At 38.7% G+C, this 17,761-nt stretch overlaps 1 protein-coding gene across 1 annotated transcript in view; it reads left to right on the top strand.

Annotated features, from left to right (window-relative positions):
* dnah5 (dynein axonemal heavy chain 5) overlaps window positions 1-17,761 on the top strand; it is a 227,990-nt gene that overhangs the window by 154,117 nt on the left and 56,112 nt on the right. Inside the window, exons 43-50 of the mRNA XM_033048007.1 lie at window positions 499-740; window positions 1,363-1,539; window positions 4,682-4,886; window positions 7,151-7,293; window positions 9,571-9,705; window positions 11,532-11,654; window positions 14,323-14,536; window positions 14,615-14,838. Of these exons, the coding sequence (XP_032903898.1) occupies window positions 499-740; window positions 1,363-1,539; window positions 4,682-4,886; window positions 7,151-7,293; window positions 9,571-9,705; window positions 11,532-11,654; window positions 14,323-14,536; window positions 14,615-14,838 (1,463 nt within the window). The remainder of the gene's footprint in view (window positions 1-498; window positions 741-1,362; window positions 1,540-4,681; window positions 4,887-7,150; window positions 7,294-9,570; window positions 9,706-11,531; window positions 11,655-14,322; window positions 14,537-14,614; window positions 14,839-17,761) is intronic.

Below are 17,761 nucleotides of genomic sequence, written 5' to 3' on the forward strand. Positions count from 1 at the left end.
GTCAAAGACGTAGATCAGCTACAGAAACTGGCATTTTATCCAAGCAAGTGTGAGGTGTTGCACTTGGGTCAATCAAATGTAAGGAGAAAATATACAATTAATGGCAAGACCCTTAACAGTATTGATGTACATGCTTTCCAGCACTTGGTCTTATTTTGTAAACCAGCATCTCCATTTCCTTGTTTTTCCATCTATGTTTACATTTCCTTCGCTCCATAGACGTGGCCTCACCCGCTGAGTTTCTCCAGCATTTATGTCTACCTATGTTTACATCCAAATCATTTATATGAGTGAGCACGAAATCCTTTAGGTTCATGGGTTCTTCATACAATAAAGAAAGAAGCATGGTCTGTCCATTATTTGTATTTTTTTTAAAGCAACAAATGCAGTTTTAATATGTTGAGAGAGTATACAATGACACATTTTATCTCACTCTAGTAAAATAATATAGTTCCAATGCCTAGAATTTTGTGTGCTAATTCAGACTTCGTACTCTAGGGGAACACATCTGGATTGTATTGGATGGGCCTGTTGACGCCATCTGGATTGAAAATTTAAACTCGGTGCTTGACGATAACAGAACTCTTACCCTGGCAAATGGTGATCGCATTCCCATGGCTGCAAACTGTAAAATAGTATTTGAGCCACACAACATAGACAATGCATCGCCTGCAACAGTTTCACGAAATGGCATGGTCTTCATGAGCTCGTCAGTCTTAAACTTCACCCCTGTTCTTGAGGTATAAAATTCATTTTGGTTTTTAATCTCTTTGACATTGAATACGCTTTTGAATTAAAAGCCCTTTTTACAATTAATTTTATTAATACTTTTTGTCTTGCATTGAATTTCACTCATGGTAACTGTTGGAGGATTTGGAGAACAGCATGAATGTCTCAACCAGTCCTGTGGATTTTCAGTTGATAATATGGCAACCAAGTGGCAACTTCCGCAGAAAGTTTATGAGTTTACTTTGAACAAAGTTAACATTCTAAATTGAAATTAACTGCACATCTGAAAGCAAAGTTGATAATTCTGTTCAGAAATAACTTGCTGGAATTTTCAACCAACTTGCTGGAGTTTTTAACCATCAAGGAAGTAAGCAAGCCTTGGTGGATCTGACATCTGCCCAGTTGAAGTTAATGGAAAGGAAAATTGGTGGCATGGATAGTATGCCACAGAGTATACGGTTGATCAGTCTTTAATCCTGCTAAAGTTAGAAGTACCATTCAATACATTTCTCTTTGTGTCTGAATATGTTAAATCATTTGAATGAATTATCTTTACTTTTCCCATGTGTTATGTCCTTAAACTTTCAGTTGAAAGTCATCTGATAAATTGTTTATTTGGTTTGTTTGGCTCAGGGTTGGTTGAAGAAACGGTCCTCGCAGGCAGCTGAGATTCTACGAAAGTTATTTGCAAAATCCTTTGCTGAGCTCTATCGTTTTAGTATTCAGTCACTGGAATTCAAGATGGAAATGCTGGAGGCCTTTGTTATTATGCAATGCATTAATATGCTTGATGGGCTTATTCCCCCAAAGGTGAGTGTACAGTTCAATCTTTGCTAAAATGCATTTTAAGATGATATATCAGTTCTTCATTTTTGTTCTTTCTGATAATTAAGTAATTGAAGTGTGCAAGAAGAATCAAATTTCGATTGTATGTATTAATAAGACTTTCTGCTGGTACACAAAATTGCTGGAGAAACTCAGCGGGTGCAGCAGCATCTATGGAGCGAAGGAAATAGGCGACGTTTCGGGCCAAAACCCTTCTTCAGACTGATGGGGGGTGGGGGGGAGAAGGAAGGAAAAGGGGGAGGAGGAGGAGCCCGAGGGCGGGCGGATGGGAGGGTGGGAGGAGACAGCTAGAGGGTTAGGGAAGGGGAGGAGACAGCAAGGGCTAGCAAAATTTGGAGAATTCAATGTTAATGCCATCCGGACGCAAGGTCCCCAGGCGGAATATGAGGTGCTGTTCCTCCAATTTCCGCTGTTGCTCACTCTGGCAATGGAGGAGACCCAGGACAGAGAGGTCGGATTGGGAATGGGAGGGGGAGTTGAAGTGCTGAGCCACCGGGAGGTCAGGTTGGTTATTGCGGACTGAGCGGAGGTGTTCGGCGAAACGATCGCCCAACCTCTGCTTAGTCTCCCCGATGTAAATCAGCTGACATCTAGAGCAGCGGATGCAGTAGATGAGGTTGGAGGAGATACAGGTGAACCTTTGTCGCACCTGGAACGACTGCTTGGGTCCTTGAATGGAGTCGAGGGGGGAGGTGAAGGGACAGGTGTTGCATTTCTTGCGGTTGCAACGGAAAGTGCCCGGGTAGGGGGTGGTGCGGGAAGGAAGGGAAGAATTGACGAGGGAGTTGCGGAGGGAGCGGTCTTTGCGGAAGGCAGACATGGGGGGAGATGGGAAGATGTGGCGAGTGGTGGGGTCACGTTGGAGGTGGCAGAAATGGCGGAGGATTATGTGTTGTATTTGCCGGCTGGTGGGGTGAAAGGTGAGGACCAGAGGGACTCTGCCCTTGTTGCGAGTGCGGGGATGGGGAGAGAGAGCAGTGTTACGGGGTATGGATGAGACCCTGGTGTGAGCTTCATCTATGGTGGCGGAGGGGAATCCCCGTTCCCTGAAGAACGAGGACATTTCCGATGCCCTGGTATGGAATGTCTCATCCTGGGAACAGATGCGGCGTAGGCGGAGGAATTGGGAGTAGGGGATGGAGTCTTTACAGGGGGCAGGGTGGGAAGACGTGTAGTCCAGATAGCCATGTGAGTCAGTGGGTTTGTAATGTATGTCGGTCAGGAGTCTGTCCCCTGCGATGGAGATGGTGAGGTCAAGGAATGGTAGGGAAGTGTCGGAAATGGTCCAGGTGTATTGGAGTGCCGGATGGAAGTTGGTGGTGAAGTGGATGAAGTCAGTCAGTTGTGTGTAGGTGCAGGAGGTGGCCCCAAAGCAGTCGTCAATGTAACGGAGATAGAGGTCGGGGATGGGGCCCTGGTACGTATTGAACAAGGATTGTTCAACGTACCCGACAAAGAGGCAGGCGTAGCTGGGGCCCATGCGTGTGCCCATAGCTACGCCTTGTGTTTGGAGGAAATGGGAGGAGTCAAATGTAAAGTTGTTGAGGGTGAGGACCAACTCCGCTAAGCGGAGGAGAGTGTCAGTGGCTGGGTATAGGTTGCTCCTCTGGTCGAGGAAGAACCGGAGTGCTCCGAGGCCATCCTGGTGGGGGATGGAGGTGTAGAGTGACCGGACATCCATGGTGAAGATGAGGGGGTGAGGGCCCAGAGTGTGGAATGCGTGGAGGCGGCGGAGAGTGTCTGAGGTGTCTAGAACATAGGTGGGAAGGATTTGACCAAGGGGGATAGGATGGAGTCAAGGTATGTGGAGATGAGTTCGGTGGGGCACGAACACGCAGAGACAATGGGTCTGCCGGGAGAGCCGGGTTTGTGGATTTTGGGGAGAAGGTAAAAACGGGCCATGCGGGGCTGGGGAACGATGAGGTTGGAAGCTTGGTCGGGCAGGGCGTGGGAATGGATGAAGTCGGTGATGGTGCTAGAAATGGTGGCCTGGTGCTTGTCAGTGGGGTCATGGTCCAAGGGTAAGTAGGAGGAGGTGTCCGAGAGTTGGCGCGTGGCCGTTTGTCCGAGAGTTGGCGCATGGCCGTTTAGATTACATTTTAAATATGCCGAAAACATTGCAAATTACCAAATGTGCTTTGGTGAATTTAAATCATTTCAGTCGCTCCCTGGTGGATTCCTTCACAAATTGTTTCTGCCATCTCCTCTCCACTGTTGTCCAGTGAGGTGAGATATATCATGCCGTTACTTGAGAATCATTTGCAGCGACTTCTTCCAGCTGCTATCTGTTATATCTGGAGTCCACCACCGATGTGTTGTTGGCCTCACTATCTTCATCTTTTTGCTGCTTCTTTCTGACAATGTAATCTGTACACACATCAGATTTTACATGTATATGGACAGATCCCAGTTCCACCACTGTTTTCCTTGGCCTTGCTCATGTCTGGAGAATTCTTACACTGATTGTATGATGTCCAATATTGAATGAGCAGAAATTTCCTCAGAATAAGACAGCAAAACCAGTTAACTTTACAAACTCTCCAGATCCCGATCTATTACTCTTTCTAGCAAATGGCTGTTGAACCAGACCAGTTGTAACTTTGTTGTTATATTTGCGGCATCTTTGCTCAACAGGCAGATAGCCAGCATGCAGCATACGCCAGATGAGTGGCTTCGTGATTGCATTGCAGTCTGTAGAATACATTCACACCTGTATGTGTATTAATTATGTTAACAAAATTCATATATTGGTTTATAACATCACCTCTGGTCTAAAATAAGATTTTCAATATGCCTTCTAGAGTTGGGAAAGCCACATGGTTGTATCTATAATAATTCACCAATATCTTTTTTTATTTGATCACTATTTAAAACAAGTGCACTCTTATTTTGAATAAAATAAATGATACCTGAAAAATGTATTAATCTGAAAGTGCCATGTTATGATCATGGAATTCTACTAACAATCAAATGATGGATATTTATTTTGTCATTGATTAAATGATCTGGTGTAAACTTGGCAATTTTATATCGTGTAGTAAATTTGATGTAATCAAATGATTTGTTCTTAAGTATAGTTTCTCAATTAAGAATTTTTATTTTTAAGGAGCAAGGTGGGGAAGTAACACCTGAACATTTGGAGAGATTGTATGTCTTCTGCCTCATGTGGAGTGTTGGAGCCTTACTTGAATTGGAGGACAGAAGGAAAATTGAGCGCTGGCTGCGAACTCATGAGGCTATTCATCTAGATTTACCATCTATCCCGCCAGGGAGTGAGGACACTATATTTGACTATGTTGTGGGTATTGATGGTCAGTATCAAAATATTCCAGCGAAGCACGGTTCTAATTATTTAGGCAGAACATCTGGCAGTGCTCTTGGTATATGAAAACAACAAGTGAAGAGCTAATATAGCTGGATATTTCGTGCATTCAGAAAAAAAATGGAGGCAAATTCATCAATGTAGATTTGCAAATACTTTTCTATTAAGCATCTTTTTGACTGCTGTTGGATAATTGTGCTACATTTGATAATAAGGAATAAATTACTGTATGTTTATCATAGTGTTTATCTATTTTCAAAGATGAAACCATGGATGTGAAAACCAAAAACTATCATATGAAAATACAATCAAAAGTTAATTAAAATGCATCAGGCAGAAAGGATTTTAGCTCTAATTTGAATGATACAGAAGTGCAAAGGACTAGCAATAAGCGTGCAGAGCATCCCAACAACGAGTCTATGTCGAGCAGCGATCACTCGTACACTAGTTCTATCCTACCCACTAAGGAACATTTACGGAAGCTAATTAAACTACAGACCTACACATCTTGGGAATGTGGGAGGAAAGTGTAGCACCTGGAGAAAACCCACATGATCGCAGAGAAAACCTGCGAACTTTGTACAGATAGCACCCATAGTCAGGGCCGAACACGCAACTCTATTACTGCCCTGTGTTTCTGAAAAATGTAGTTGTAGACCTAGCCTGGTTTTCAAGCACAATCTCACTCTAGATTACTTTAATTATTTACATGTGCTGAGGTACAGTGAAAAGCTTTTGTTTGCATGCTAGCCAGTAAAAAAAAGATTATACAAGAATACAATCAAGCCACCCAAACTGTACTAATATAGGATCAAGAGAAACACATTTAGTGCAAAGTATACATTGAAGACTGATAAGGTTCGATTAAAGATAGTTCAAAGGTTTCCGATGAGGTGGATGGGAGGTTGGGGCCTCTAGCTGATGAGAGCACCATTCAGTTGCCTGATAACAGCTGGGAAGAAACTCCCTAAATCTGGAGGTATGCGTTTTCACATCTCTTTACCTCTTGCCTGGTGGGAGAGGAAGGAAGAGGGAATGACCAGGGTGAAACGTCCTTGATTATGTTGTCGGCCTGGCTGAGGCAGCAGCAAATGAAAACTTGTCAGGGACATTTATCCAACAAAAGATTAAATTTGAGCAGATCAGGTCCAGATGTTGTAATAGTGACTATTACTGAGTTGTGTTTTATAGACAATTTTATTTTTAGTTTAGTTTTTAGTTTAGAGATACAGCGTGGAAACAGACCCTTCGGCCCACTGAGCCCGTGTCAACCAGTGTTCCCCGCATCTATACACACTAGGAACAATTTACAATTTTAGCAAACCAATTAATTAACCAATTATGTCTTTGGAGTGTGGGAGGAAACGGGAGATCCTGGGGAAAACCTACACAGGTCACTGGGACAACGTATAAACTCCGTACAGACAGCACCAATAGTCAGGATTGAACCTGGGTCTCTGTGTTATGCCCTCAAAATGCCCCAAACCTGTGTTATGCCCCAAATTGTTAATATGCAACTTTGTGAATCAAATGAAAGTGAAAGACTCACTTGATTCACAAAAATAAGTTTTTCCACTGTATGTGGAAGGCAGCATCTCTACCGCGGCACCACTGTACCAACCTTATTGCACATTTAAAATTACTGAGTCTAAAACGTACTTTTGTGAATCAAGTGAAAGTCTGTCACTTTCATTTGATTCACAAAGTTATTGTACTGGTCAGGAAGCATATTAACAATTTGGGGCAAAAACATGTGAACCGTTGAGAAGAATAATTACACAATATATTGCTAATGATCTTAAAACAGAGGAAAAAAAACATTGCATGAGGTTTAATTAGTCGTGCTGATGTTGTTTGTGAGCATTTGGCTTAAATAGAAAAATTTACAACTATTTTGTTTGCTTTAGTGTTTCTGCTGTTATGAGTATGGGCTTTAGATTCTTTCAACAGCATATAATAAACACAAATACCTTTATTCTGGGATAACTATAATTAAGAAATTAATTTTTGAAAAACCGTAGAGATCAGAGTTTAATTCTAACAGTTAATTGGATACAGTTTCACCAAGTGAACTCTGTGTTATGATCCAAACTGTAGCTGAATAATGGAAGGTATGGAACTGGACCAAAGGCTAATTGATAAATGATTGCTGCACAAGATTTAATAAATTAAAGTTGTCAAGACTACAAATTCTAAAGATTAGTGTGAACATTAATTTCTCAATTAATAATAATGATTATATGTTTTAACTAGGAAAATGGCTCCATTGGAGTACAAACGTAGAAGAATACATTTATCCCTCTGATACCAGTCCAGAGTACGGCTCCATTCTTGTGCCTAACGTTGACAATGTGAGGACAGATTTTCTCATCCACACAATTGCTAAGCAAGGAAAGGTAAGATGATTTCTCTTGATGTATTATTTACTCTTTATATAATGCACAGGATCAGTGGCGGACTGGGTCTAAAAATATTGGTTGCCAGGAGACAAAGGGGGCCCACTTCATCAGGGGCCCACTTGATATAGGGGGCCCACTTCTACAGGGGCCCACTTGCCATCGGGCAAGCTGACACCCTGGCCAGTCCGCCACTGCACAGGATTGTCCTTTATTTGACAGAATGTCTGAACTTCATGTGTCTGTTCATTTCCACAAATTTGTTCTGAATGTGGAGGACTGAATGAGGTTGTCTTCCTTTTCCCATCAGGCGTCTTGCAGAGCAGATTGGGTTCTGTACTGTGAACGGGTCTAAGATGTCAAATCCAGAGGCCCCCATCACCGTCTGCCCTGATAATCTTTGACTGCTCGCTGTTTTTAAATGTTCGTGGCAAAGACATTTGAAGAATTTTTCAAGTAGATTTATGCAAAAAAAATTTCAGTTAATGGAACAAACAGAAACCAAATAAATACTAGCAAGTAATTTATGTAAAGCAAATTTTGTAAACTACTTCATGTCCTATCTTCACCAGGTTAGCAATCCCATCTCAGTGAATGGGTTACATCTGCCAACCAAAGCTGAATGTTAGGATACAGGATATATCCAACCCTTCGATTTGGCATGATGATGCTCTGCCATGGGGCTCAATGATGTCCAATAGTGGGGAGGGAGAGTAGATGCATCAGTTCATCGTGGATATGTAAAAGTGCAAAATCAATTTAGCTATGGACTGCAGATAACTGATGGTTCTCTATGAATGACAAGTTAAAGGTAGCTTGATCCAGCACTACATTTTATAATATGTCATCAACTGACACCCTCTGGAGAGGGTCCAGAGGAGGATTACAAGAATGATTCCAGGAATGAGTGAGTTAATATATGATGAGCGTTTGATACTGATACTGGGCCTGTACTCGCTGCAGTTTAGAGGAATGAGGGGGGACCTCATTGAAACGTACAGAATAGTGAAAGGCTTGGATAGAGTGGATGTGTGGAGGATGTTTCTACTAGTGGGAGAGTCTAGGACTAGAGGTCATAGCCTCAGAGTTAAAGAATGGTCATGTAAGAAAGAGATGAGGAGGAATTTCTTTAGTCAGAGAGCAGCAAATCTGTGGAATTCTTTGCCACAGAAGGCTGTGGAGGCGAAGTCAATGGATATTTTTTAGGCAGAGATAGATAGATCCTTGATTAGTATGAGTGTCAAGGGTTATGGGGAGAAGGCAGGAGAAAGAGGTTAGGAGGGAGAGATAGATCAGCCATGATTGAGTGGCGGAGTAGATTTGATGGGCTGAATGTCCAAATTGTGCTCCTATTGTTTATGACCTTATGACTAGCTGATAATTACCATCTTTATGGAACTTTGTTTTCTCATTCCCAACATTGTAGTTTGTGGCAAGTTGCTTACATATATTGGTTGTGATTTTAAAATTAACCCTGCAATGTGATGCTGTTTCAGAGACTGGCATTTATTCTTGATCCTTAGTTTCCCTTGAGAGGATGTGTTTTTTTCTGGATTTACTGTTGACCTTGTGGCATTAGTCCTGCGTCAGAAATTTTGGTCATGAGCTATCAATAATTTAATGCTGCAGTGAGGAATAAGTAGTGTTTATTTTTGTCTAATTGAGATGGTGTGTGACTTAACTGGGAAATGTAAGTGATTGTGTTCCCATGCATCTGCTATCCTCATTGACTCTGTTATTGCTGTTGAAGAAACTTTGGCACGTTGCTACATTGCAACTTGTAGATTGTAATCACTGTGTGACAGTGCTGGTGAGCAAGTCTGCTGAAGATGATGTATAACCTGAAGTGCAAGCAAGCTGTTATGTGGTTAGTGTTGAGCTTGATTGTTGCAGCTGCACTCATCCATGCATGTGATGAATAATCCATCACAGTTTGGGCTTTGATTTACACGGTGGAGGTACTTTGGAAACTTGGAAGGTGTGAGCCACTCATTTTCAATATGCTCCACCTAGCTAATTAAAATAGATTTTTGGTCATTTGCAACTAAATTGTTAAGTTTTGAGGGGATGAGTGATTGTAATGGCATTTACTGTACTGAGCTTTGAGATGGTGATGAGTGTAGAATCTTATTGTTTGCAAATTATATCTGTCAAATGCTTGTCTGCTACAAAATTATTCAAGCTGAGATGATATCCAGGTCTTGCTGCGATTTCCATTGAAAACTTTGGTTGCAGTTTTGCTGAATCTTCTTCCTATTATGTCTTATTTCATCACAGGCCGTGTTGCTGATTGGTGAACAAGGAACAGCTAAAACTGTGATCATCAAGGGCTACATGTCGAAATATGACCCAGAGTCCCACCTGGGCAAGAGTCTTAACTTTTCATCAGCAACTACTCCCTTAATGTTTCAGGTCAGATATTATTTCACAATTTATCTCTGGAAAATAAACAACATGATTTGTTATGTTAGGAATTGAGATAAAAATATTAATGAAACAAATTTTGGGATATATTGTGTACTTGTAATTTAGGCAAAGATATCATATATACTGTGTAACTTTTATTTTTAAATGCTTTAGTTTAGAGATACAGTGCGGAAACAGGCCCTTCGGCCCACCAAGTCCGCACCAACCAACGATCCGCACACATTAACAGTACCCAATACACACTAGGAACAATTTACAATTTTACATTTTATATCAAGCCAATTAACAAGCATGTATGTCTTTGGCGTGAGGGTGGAAACCGAACATCTCGGAGAAAACCCACGCAGTCATGGGGAGAACGTACAATCTCCGTATAGTCAGCAATTAAAATTTTTGTTTTCAATTTCCGTAAAAAATATATGGGTATGTGCTTTCAAGCTTTTGTACAGTTGCACGTCAGGAGAGAGGCAAAGAGGGAAAGACAGCGTAAAGTGTAGATGGAGTTGATAGGGAGGCTGGTTTGTGTGATGGAGTGGGCTACATTGCAGCCATCTGCACTTTCTCAGTCTTGGTTAGAGCTGTTGCCAAACCAATAGAATGCTTTATCTGGTGTACCTGTAGGAGTTGTTAATTGTTGGAATCATAAAGCATGGAATCAGTCTGAAGAGGGGTCTCAACCCGAAACATCACCCATTCCTTCTCTCCAGAGATGCTGCCTGTCCCGCCGAGTTACTCCAGCTTTTGTGTCTACCTTCAATTTAAACCAGCATCTGCAGTTATTTCCTACCCATGAAAACATGTCCAATGGCCCAACTTGTTCATGTCAACCAAGATGCTCCATCTAAGCTAGTCCCTTTTGTCCCATATCCCTCTATATCTTTCCTATCTGTGTACCTGTCCAAATGTTGTTTATATGTCGTCATTGTACCAGCCGCAATTACCTCCTCTGGCAACGCATTCCATTCTTCTACCCCCCTCTGCGTGAAAAAAGTTGCCTCTCAGGATCCTATTCAATCTTGTCCCACTCACCTTTAACCTCAGTCCTCTGGTTCTTGATTCCCCTACCCTGGGTAAAAGACTGCATGCATTCACCCTATCTGTTTCCCTCATGTTTCTCTACACCTCTCTAAGATCACCCCTTCACCATCTGCACTTGGCCAGAATTTGGCCACAGGGCCATGAGCATGTAGGGAATATAGTGAGGGGCTAAGCATCCTTGTGCAGCACTGGTGTTGAAAATTGTTGTGTAGAATGTTTTGTCTCCTATCCTCAATTATTGTGGTAGATATACTTGCCATATTTGGAAATGCAGTCATGTTATAAGCCACAAATCACTGAAAGAATTGGAGGACGTTTGATGGTGGTACAGGCCAATAACTTTTTTTTCGGCATGTTTAATGCGGTGCATTTGATAAGGTTCATTATAGTATTGTGGCTAATGGAAACTCAGCATCAGATTCAGCTATGGAGGTGTTGGAATGTCTAGCAGAGATTTTGTATGAAGAAAAACAAGCTGAAGGAGAGCAAGGGAATTTGGAATTTGGAAATGGGGTGATGTTCGTAAAGATGGAGGGATTAAAGGTTGTTTTTCTCACAAGTGTGATGACAGGAGATTTCAAGTAAAGTGGGGCAGAGTCCTGCAATGGAGCAAACAGTTCTCAAAGTAAGTTAGCATGAGAGTCAGAAATATTTAATGAAAAAGGTTTGATTAAGTGGGAATTCATTTTATCAATATGCTGACAATATTTATTATAATTATAAAAAGTATATTAGAATTGTATGACTGATTCATTGATGATTTTGTTGTATAGCGCACAATTGAGAGTTACGTTGATAAACGTATGGGAACAACCTATGGTCCACCTGCTGGGAAGAAGATGACTGTTTTCATTGATGATATTAATATGCCTATAATTAATGCATGGGGAGATCAGGTAACTATTTAGAATTTCTTGCTGATTTACCTTAACACAGTACGTTGCCACATACTCTTACTTCAAACTCAACTTGTACTTTATTATTCTGCAGTACTTTGATTTTGCGCTGTAATCTTGTATTTTTTGCAGTTTTGTTGTTTTGCACTTGTATCTATTGTGGTACTACTTTATTTGTACATATTATTTGTTTTATACTGTTTACTGTGAGCTTCATATAAAGAAGGAATTACATTGTACCTTGATATAAATAAAAATGAATCTAATCTAATGTTTTTATTTGTCAGATTACAGAGCCAGTGTTCCTGGATTGCAGCCAGGAAATTTAGTGGCAGGAATTTGGTCCAGCTGAATTTAACAGCTGGCAATGATATCTAGAAATGGGAGACAAGCAGTTGTGGTGAGGGACCTTGAAATACACCAGCATAGGGGGAGCAGATGATTTTGACATAGTTATAGGGTGAGGTGTAATTAATATGTTGTGTGGGAGACGTGAGGATCTTGGGGATGATGAAGAATTTTGGAGCAGTTTTAAGTAAGAATTTTCAGGCTACTAAAATGATAATTTACTTTTCAATGAAAACAAAAATCAGTAGATGGCATTGGAACATTTAACTCTCAGTACCATTGCTGTAAGGTATATGGTACCTGATAGCATTCATATCACTTTTTATCATTAATTCTTGGCACTTGCATTTATCTCTTTTCTGCTCCAGCTGCTACTTTACGAGTGAGAATTTTCTGAAACATTTAGGAATGGACATTTTAAGAACAACTTTAACTTTAAACAGGTTATGTAAACAAACCAGTGTGCGATCAGAATCTTAACAATATTGCTTTGTTAGCTGTAGCACCAAATGCTAAATTGACCCCTGGTCCATACGCACTTCTTGAAAAACATGCTACTGTTCCATGTATTATCCTCCTGGGAGATCCAGCTTCACAAATTTGAGGAATTAAGTCTCATTTAAAAATATCATGGTCTTGAAACCACTTCTCTTGAGCATTTTGCTTAGACATTACTGAGCGATAGTTTAACTGATGTTAGGTTAGATTGAAAGATGTTCACCAGCTTAACCCCGATGTTCAGCATCTTAACCCCAGCCTTTTCTTGTTTCTTTGGAGAGATTACATTTTCATCGTATTTTTCATTCAAATCTGTGTATTGCAGAATGAACTGCTTCATTTATCATTTTTTATTGTTTTAATGGGAGTATGACAGATACATATTATGATAAAATCCTTTTTGATTCAGTTGGCTGAAAAATAGCCTTGGCATAATAATTGTGTAATGCAGTATGGAAACGGGCTCTTCAGCCCAACTAGTCCATGCCGACCAAGGTGCCAAACTGGACTAATCTCATTTGTAATGTGTAATGGAATTACATTTTAACTTGCTGAATGTGATTGGCATAAGCACTATGATATAATATGATATGATAAAACTTTATTCATCCCCAGAGGAAAATTGGTCAGCCAACAGTCACAACAACAACCATAACTATAATGTTGGTTATGGGAGTTCTTTCATCTTTGATTCCCTGCTGTATATTTATTTATTTTTCTTGCTCTATGCTGCTTTAACCAAAGTTTTACATGTGACATCATGGTGACATTTGGGAATAATTTTAACTTTTGGGAATTGTATAAATGGAGCAACATTGGATCGACTGCATGTAATTTTATCTGATCCTCTGACCATCATGATTTTTATTTCAAGGGTTACTGGTTGATAGTACCCCATCACCAAATATAAAAGTAATCTCCAAGGCATTCAAAAGCAAAAAGTTTCAGCTATTGGAAATCTGAATTCAAAAGTAAAAAATACAGGAAACAATCAAAAGGGCAGACAACAGTTGTGGAGAGAGAAACAGAATTAACATTTCAGGTCAAAGATGACCTGATGTACTGATGAAACCTTTCACTGAAGCCCCAAAATAGCAAAATCATTCCATCAATAAGCTGCCTGCCTTATTGAGTACAGAAAGACATGAGGCCTTCTATATTTATGTCCGAGGCATGCATTATTCAGCCTACCTGTGGATAATAGGGTTAGTGCACACTTTGGGTCCTCATAAGCAAAATAAATACTAACCTGAACTGACAACTAACTTAATAAAGTGCCTGCTGAGCAAACACCTGCACTTTGCCACCCCTGACCTCAATTCTGTCCTATTTTCACACGATTTAACCTATAAAATTGTTATCATCTTATCCCACCTGTTCCTAACACTCCATCTCTCTCCTCACCCTGTTTATGTTTACTCCAGTCCCTCCACCAACCCAGTTCTGATCTCGGAACACAATCTTCATCTGGTCCCTATCTACGATCAATCTCGGTATCCACCCCTGTTGACCCATTATGGGCAGTTTTATTAATTTATAATCATATTATGGAACTTTACTGTTGGGAGGAAACATCAAGAACTCGAGCACTGGGATCAGTGACTTGAAATGGATGAATGTAAATGCTGAAGGATCCATGCTGCTAGGTAAAAAGTTACATTCAAATTTATAAAAATCACTCTTGTGCTTGAGAGGTGAATATGGCTACAATTTTCTGACTCCAATGTGATAAAATTACTTCAAGCCGAACCGTTTGATACTGGGTATTATTTTCCTATAATTTATATTCCTTATATACACTTCACATTTTTTCTTATTTTAGGTTACTAATGAAATAGTACGGCAGCTGATGGAACAGTGTGGTTTTTACAATCTTGAAAAACCAGGTGAATTCACGAACATTCTGGATGTCCAGTTGCTTGCTGCAATGATCCACCCGGGAGGAGGTAGAAATGACATACCCCAGCGCTTGAAGAGACATTTTTCCATTTTTAATTGCACATTGCCTTCTAATTCTTCAATTGATAAGATTTTTGGTAAGAATGTAATCTGGTGATTCTTAAGTACATTTCAAAGTCTGAAAAAGAATGAGTTTTGAATGATTATCTTTTTAGGTGTTATTGGAACTGGCCACTTCTGCTCTGAGCAGGGCTTCAGCGCAGAGGTGAGAGCTCTGGTAGCCAAGCTGGTACCAATGACTCGCAAACTCTGGCAGAAGACAAAGGTGAAAATGTTGCCTACACCAGCTAAATTTCACTACATTTTTAACCTGAGAGACCTTTCACGTATTTGGCAGGGGATGCTGAATACTTCTTCCGAGGTTGTGGATAAAGAAAGTGTAAGTTATTGTTTCAAAACGATTTTGTTCAAAGGTATTTTCATTTTAGTTTACTTGTCAAGGAATTATGTGTGTTCAGTATATTTTCTTTTTTTATTTTATTTTTAATATATTTTTTTATTAAAGATAATCAATTACAATGCTTCAAACAACTTTATATCAAATTAATTCAATTTGCATTAAGTAAAACACTAGTAATACTTATCTACTATTTTTTTAGAAATAATGATAGAGAAAGAATAGAACAGTTATAAATCATTAAGAGAGTGATTAAATAATAATTTGATTATATATAAGAAAGAAAAGAGAAACGAAAAAAAATAAAAAAATTTGAGTAACCACAATATGTATTATTAATAACACTACTACAAGTGATAGTATCAATAAAGACATATATGTTAATTCCAAAAATGAATTATTCTCACCAAATCCCGCAGGGTGCACGCCGAGCTGTGTTGCCAAGAACAGCTACTTCTCTAAATACTGTATATATGGAGACCATATCTGTTCAAAAGAATTATACTTGTCCAATAGGACAAATCTAATTCTTTCCAGATGTAACGTCTCCATTATCTCTGTTGCCCACATTTTGGTTGTGGGGGATAATGTTCCCTTCCAAAATTTCAATATGATTTTTTTCCCAATTATCAAACAGTAATCAAAGAAATTTCTTTGATTTACTGTAAGTGATAGATGTAAATCCGGAATTCCAAATATTATTAGCTTTGGGTTAGGGTCCAATTTAACTTTAATGACTTCAGAAATAACTTTAAAAATTTCTGTCCAGTAATAATTCAATTTAGGACATGTAACGAAACTATGTATTAAATTTGCCTCTGCTTTCTTGCACTTATCACAAATAGCGGAGAGATTCGGAAAAATACTATTTAATTTAGTTTTCGAATAGTGTAACCTATATAATACTTTAAATTGTATCAGTATATGTCTGGCGTTTAATGAACACCGGTGTATTCGTTGTAGACTTTCTTCCCAGTTTTCTTTTGTTATAGCCAATCCCATTTCATTTTCCCATGCTTGACGATATGTTTCCGTTATTGGATTCTCCTTATCCAAAATGATGTTATATATATAGGCTATTAATTTTTCTGTATTTGGATGTAAATTAAACAGTTCGTCTAACAATCCTGCTTCTTTATTTTTATAATCTTGTGTATTGGATTTAATATAATCTCTAATTTGTAAATACCTAAACAAATGTTGTGGAGACAATCCATAAATATCTTGTAACTCCTGGAATAAAAGAAATTTTCCTTTTCTATAAAGGTGTTCTATCCTTGTAATTCCTAAATCATCCCATTGTTTAAACCCCCCATCTAATATAGCAGGTTTAAACGATGGATTATTCATAATTGGTAATCTAAATGAGAGATTATCCAAATGTAGAGTCTTAACTATTTGTTTCCAAATACGTCTATTATTATATATTATTAGGTTGTCTTTATAATATTTTTTTTGTACTTCCGTTGGTGCAAAAATTATCGAACCTACATTGAAAGGTAGACAGTCTTCCTTTTCTATATTTAACCATGTCGGTTCATGATCCATATTTACCCACCAGAAATTCATATTCTTAATCTGAACAGCCCAGAAATAATATAAAAAGTTTGGAAGTGCTAATCCTCCATTTATCTTAGCTTTGCATAGATGTTTTTTATTTATTCTGTGATTTTTATAATCCCAAATAAAACTATTGACAATATTATCAATTTTTAAAAAAAAAGTTTTCGGAAGAAAAAAAGGAATAGCCTGAAACAAATATAACAACTGCGGTAGAAATACCATCTTTATGGCACTTATTCTACCAATCATGGATATAGGAAGTGTTTTCCAATATAAAATATTTTTTCTAAGTTTATCTAATAGTTGAGGATAGTTGGATTTTATTAATGAGTTATGAGTTTTAGTTACGTTAATCCCTAAATATTTAAGTTTGTCTGTAACTACTTTTAATGGGTATTGTTGTAATGTATTTAGATTTATTCCTGTTATTGGCATAATCTCGCTTTTATCCCAATTAATCCTATACCCAGAAAATGCACCAAACTTAGTTATAATGTTTAGCAGGTTGGGAATACTAATTTCCGGTTTTGTAATGTAAATCAAAACATCATCTGCATATAAAGAAATTTTATTAATTGTTGTATCAGTATTATAGCCATATATTTCAGGTTCAGATCTAATTTTTTCCGCCAATGGTTCTATCACCAATGCGAACAATAAGGGTGATAACGGACATCCCTGTCTGCATCCCCTAGAGAGTTTGAATTTGGCTGATAAAATTTGGTTAGTCAAAATTCTTGCCATAGGATTCGAGTATAAAATTCTTACCCATTTACAAAATCTATCCCCCAATTGAAACTTTTCCATTATATTAAATAAATACATCCATTCCACCTGATCAAACGCTTTTTCTGCATCTAGTGATATAACCGCTAGTTCCGTATCTCGTATTCTTTTTGAATATATAATATTAAACAAACGTCTGAGATTATGGGATGAGTAACGTTTTGGGATAAAACCTGTTTGATCATAATGTATTAATTTAGAGATCACTAAACTTAATCTCCTAGATAAGACCTTAGTTAATATTTTTTGGTCTGTATTTAAAAGGGCAATCGCTCTATATGATCCAGGATCTTCCAAATCCTTATCTACTTTAGGGATGAGTGTAATTGTGGATTCATTTAAAGATTCTGGTAATTTTCCTTGGTCATATGCATATCTATACATTATTTGTAATCTTGGGGAAATCAGATCTTGAAATTTTTTATAAAATTCTGCACTCAGGCCATCTGGGCCCGCTGCTTTTCCGTTCTTTAGCGAACTAATTGATTCTATAATGTCTTTTACTGTTATTTCAGCATTTAACAATTCTCTACCTTCCTGATCTAAGCTATTGATT

Source organism: Amblyraja radiata, chromosome 2, assembly GCF_010909765.2.
Source record: "Amblyraja radiata isolate CabotCenter1 chromosome 2, sAmbRad1.1.pri, whole genome shotgun sequence".
Taxonomy (NCBI): domain Eukaryota; kingdom Metazoa; phylum Chordata; class Chondrichthyes; order Rajiformes; family Rajidae; genus Amblyraja; species Amblyraja radiata.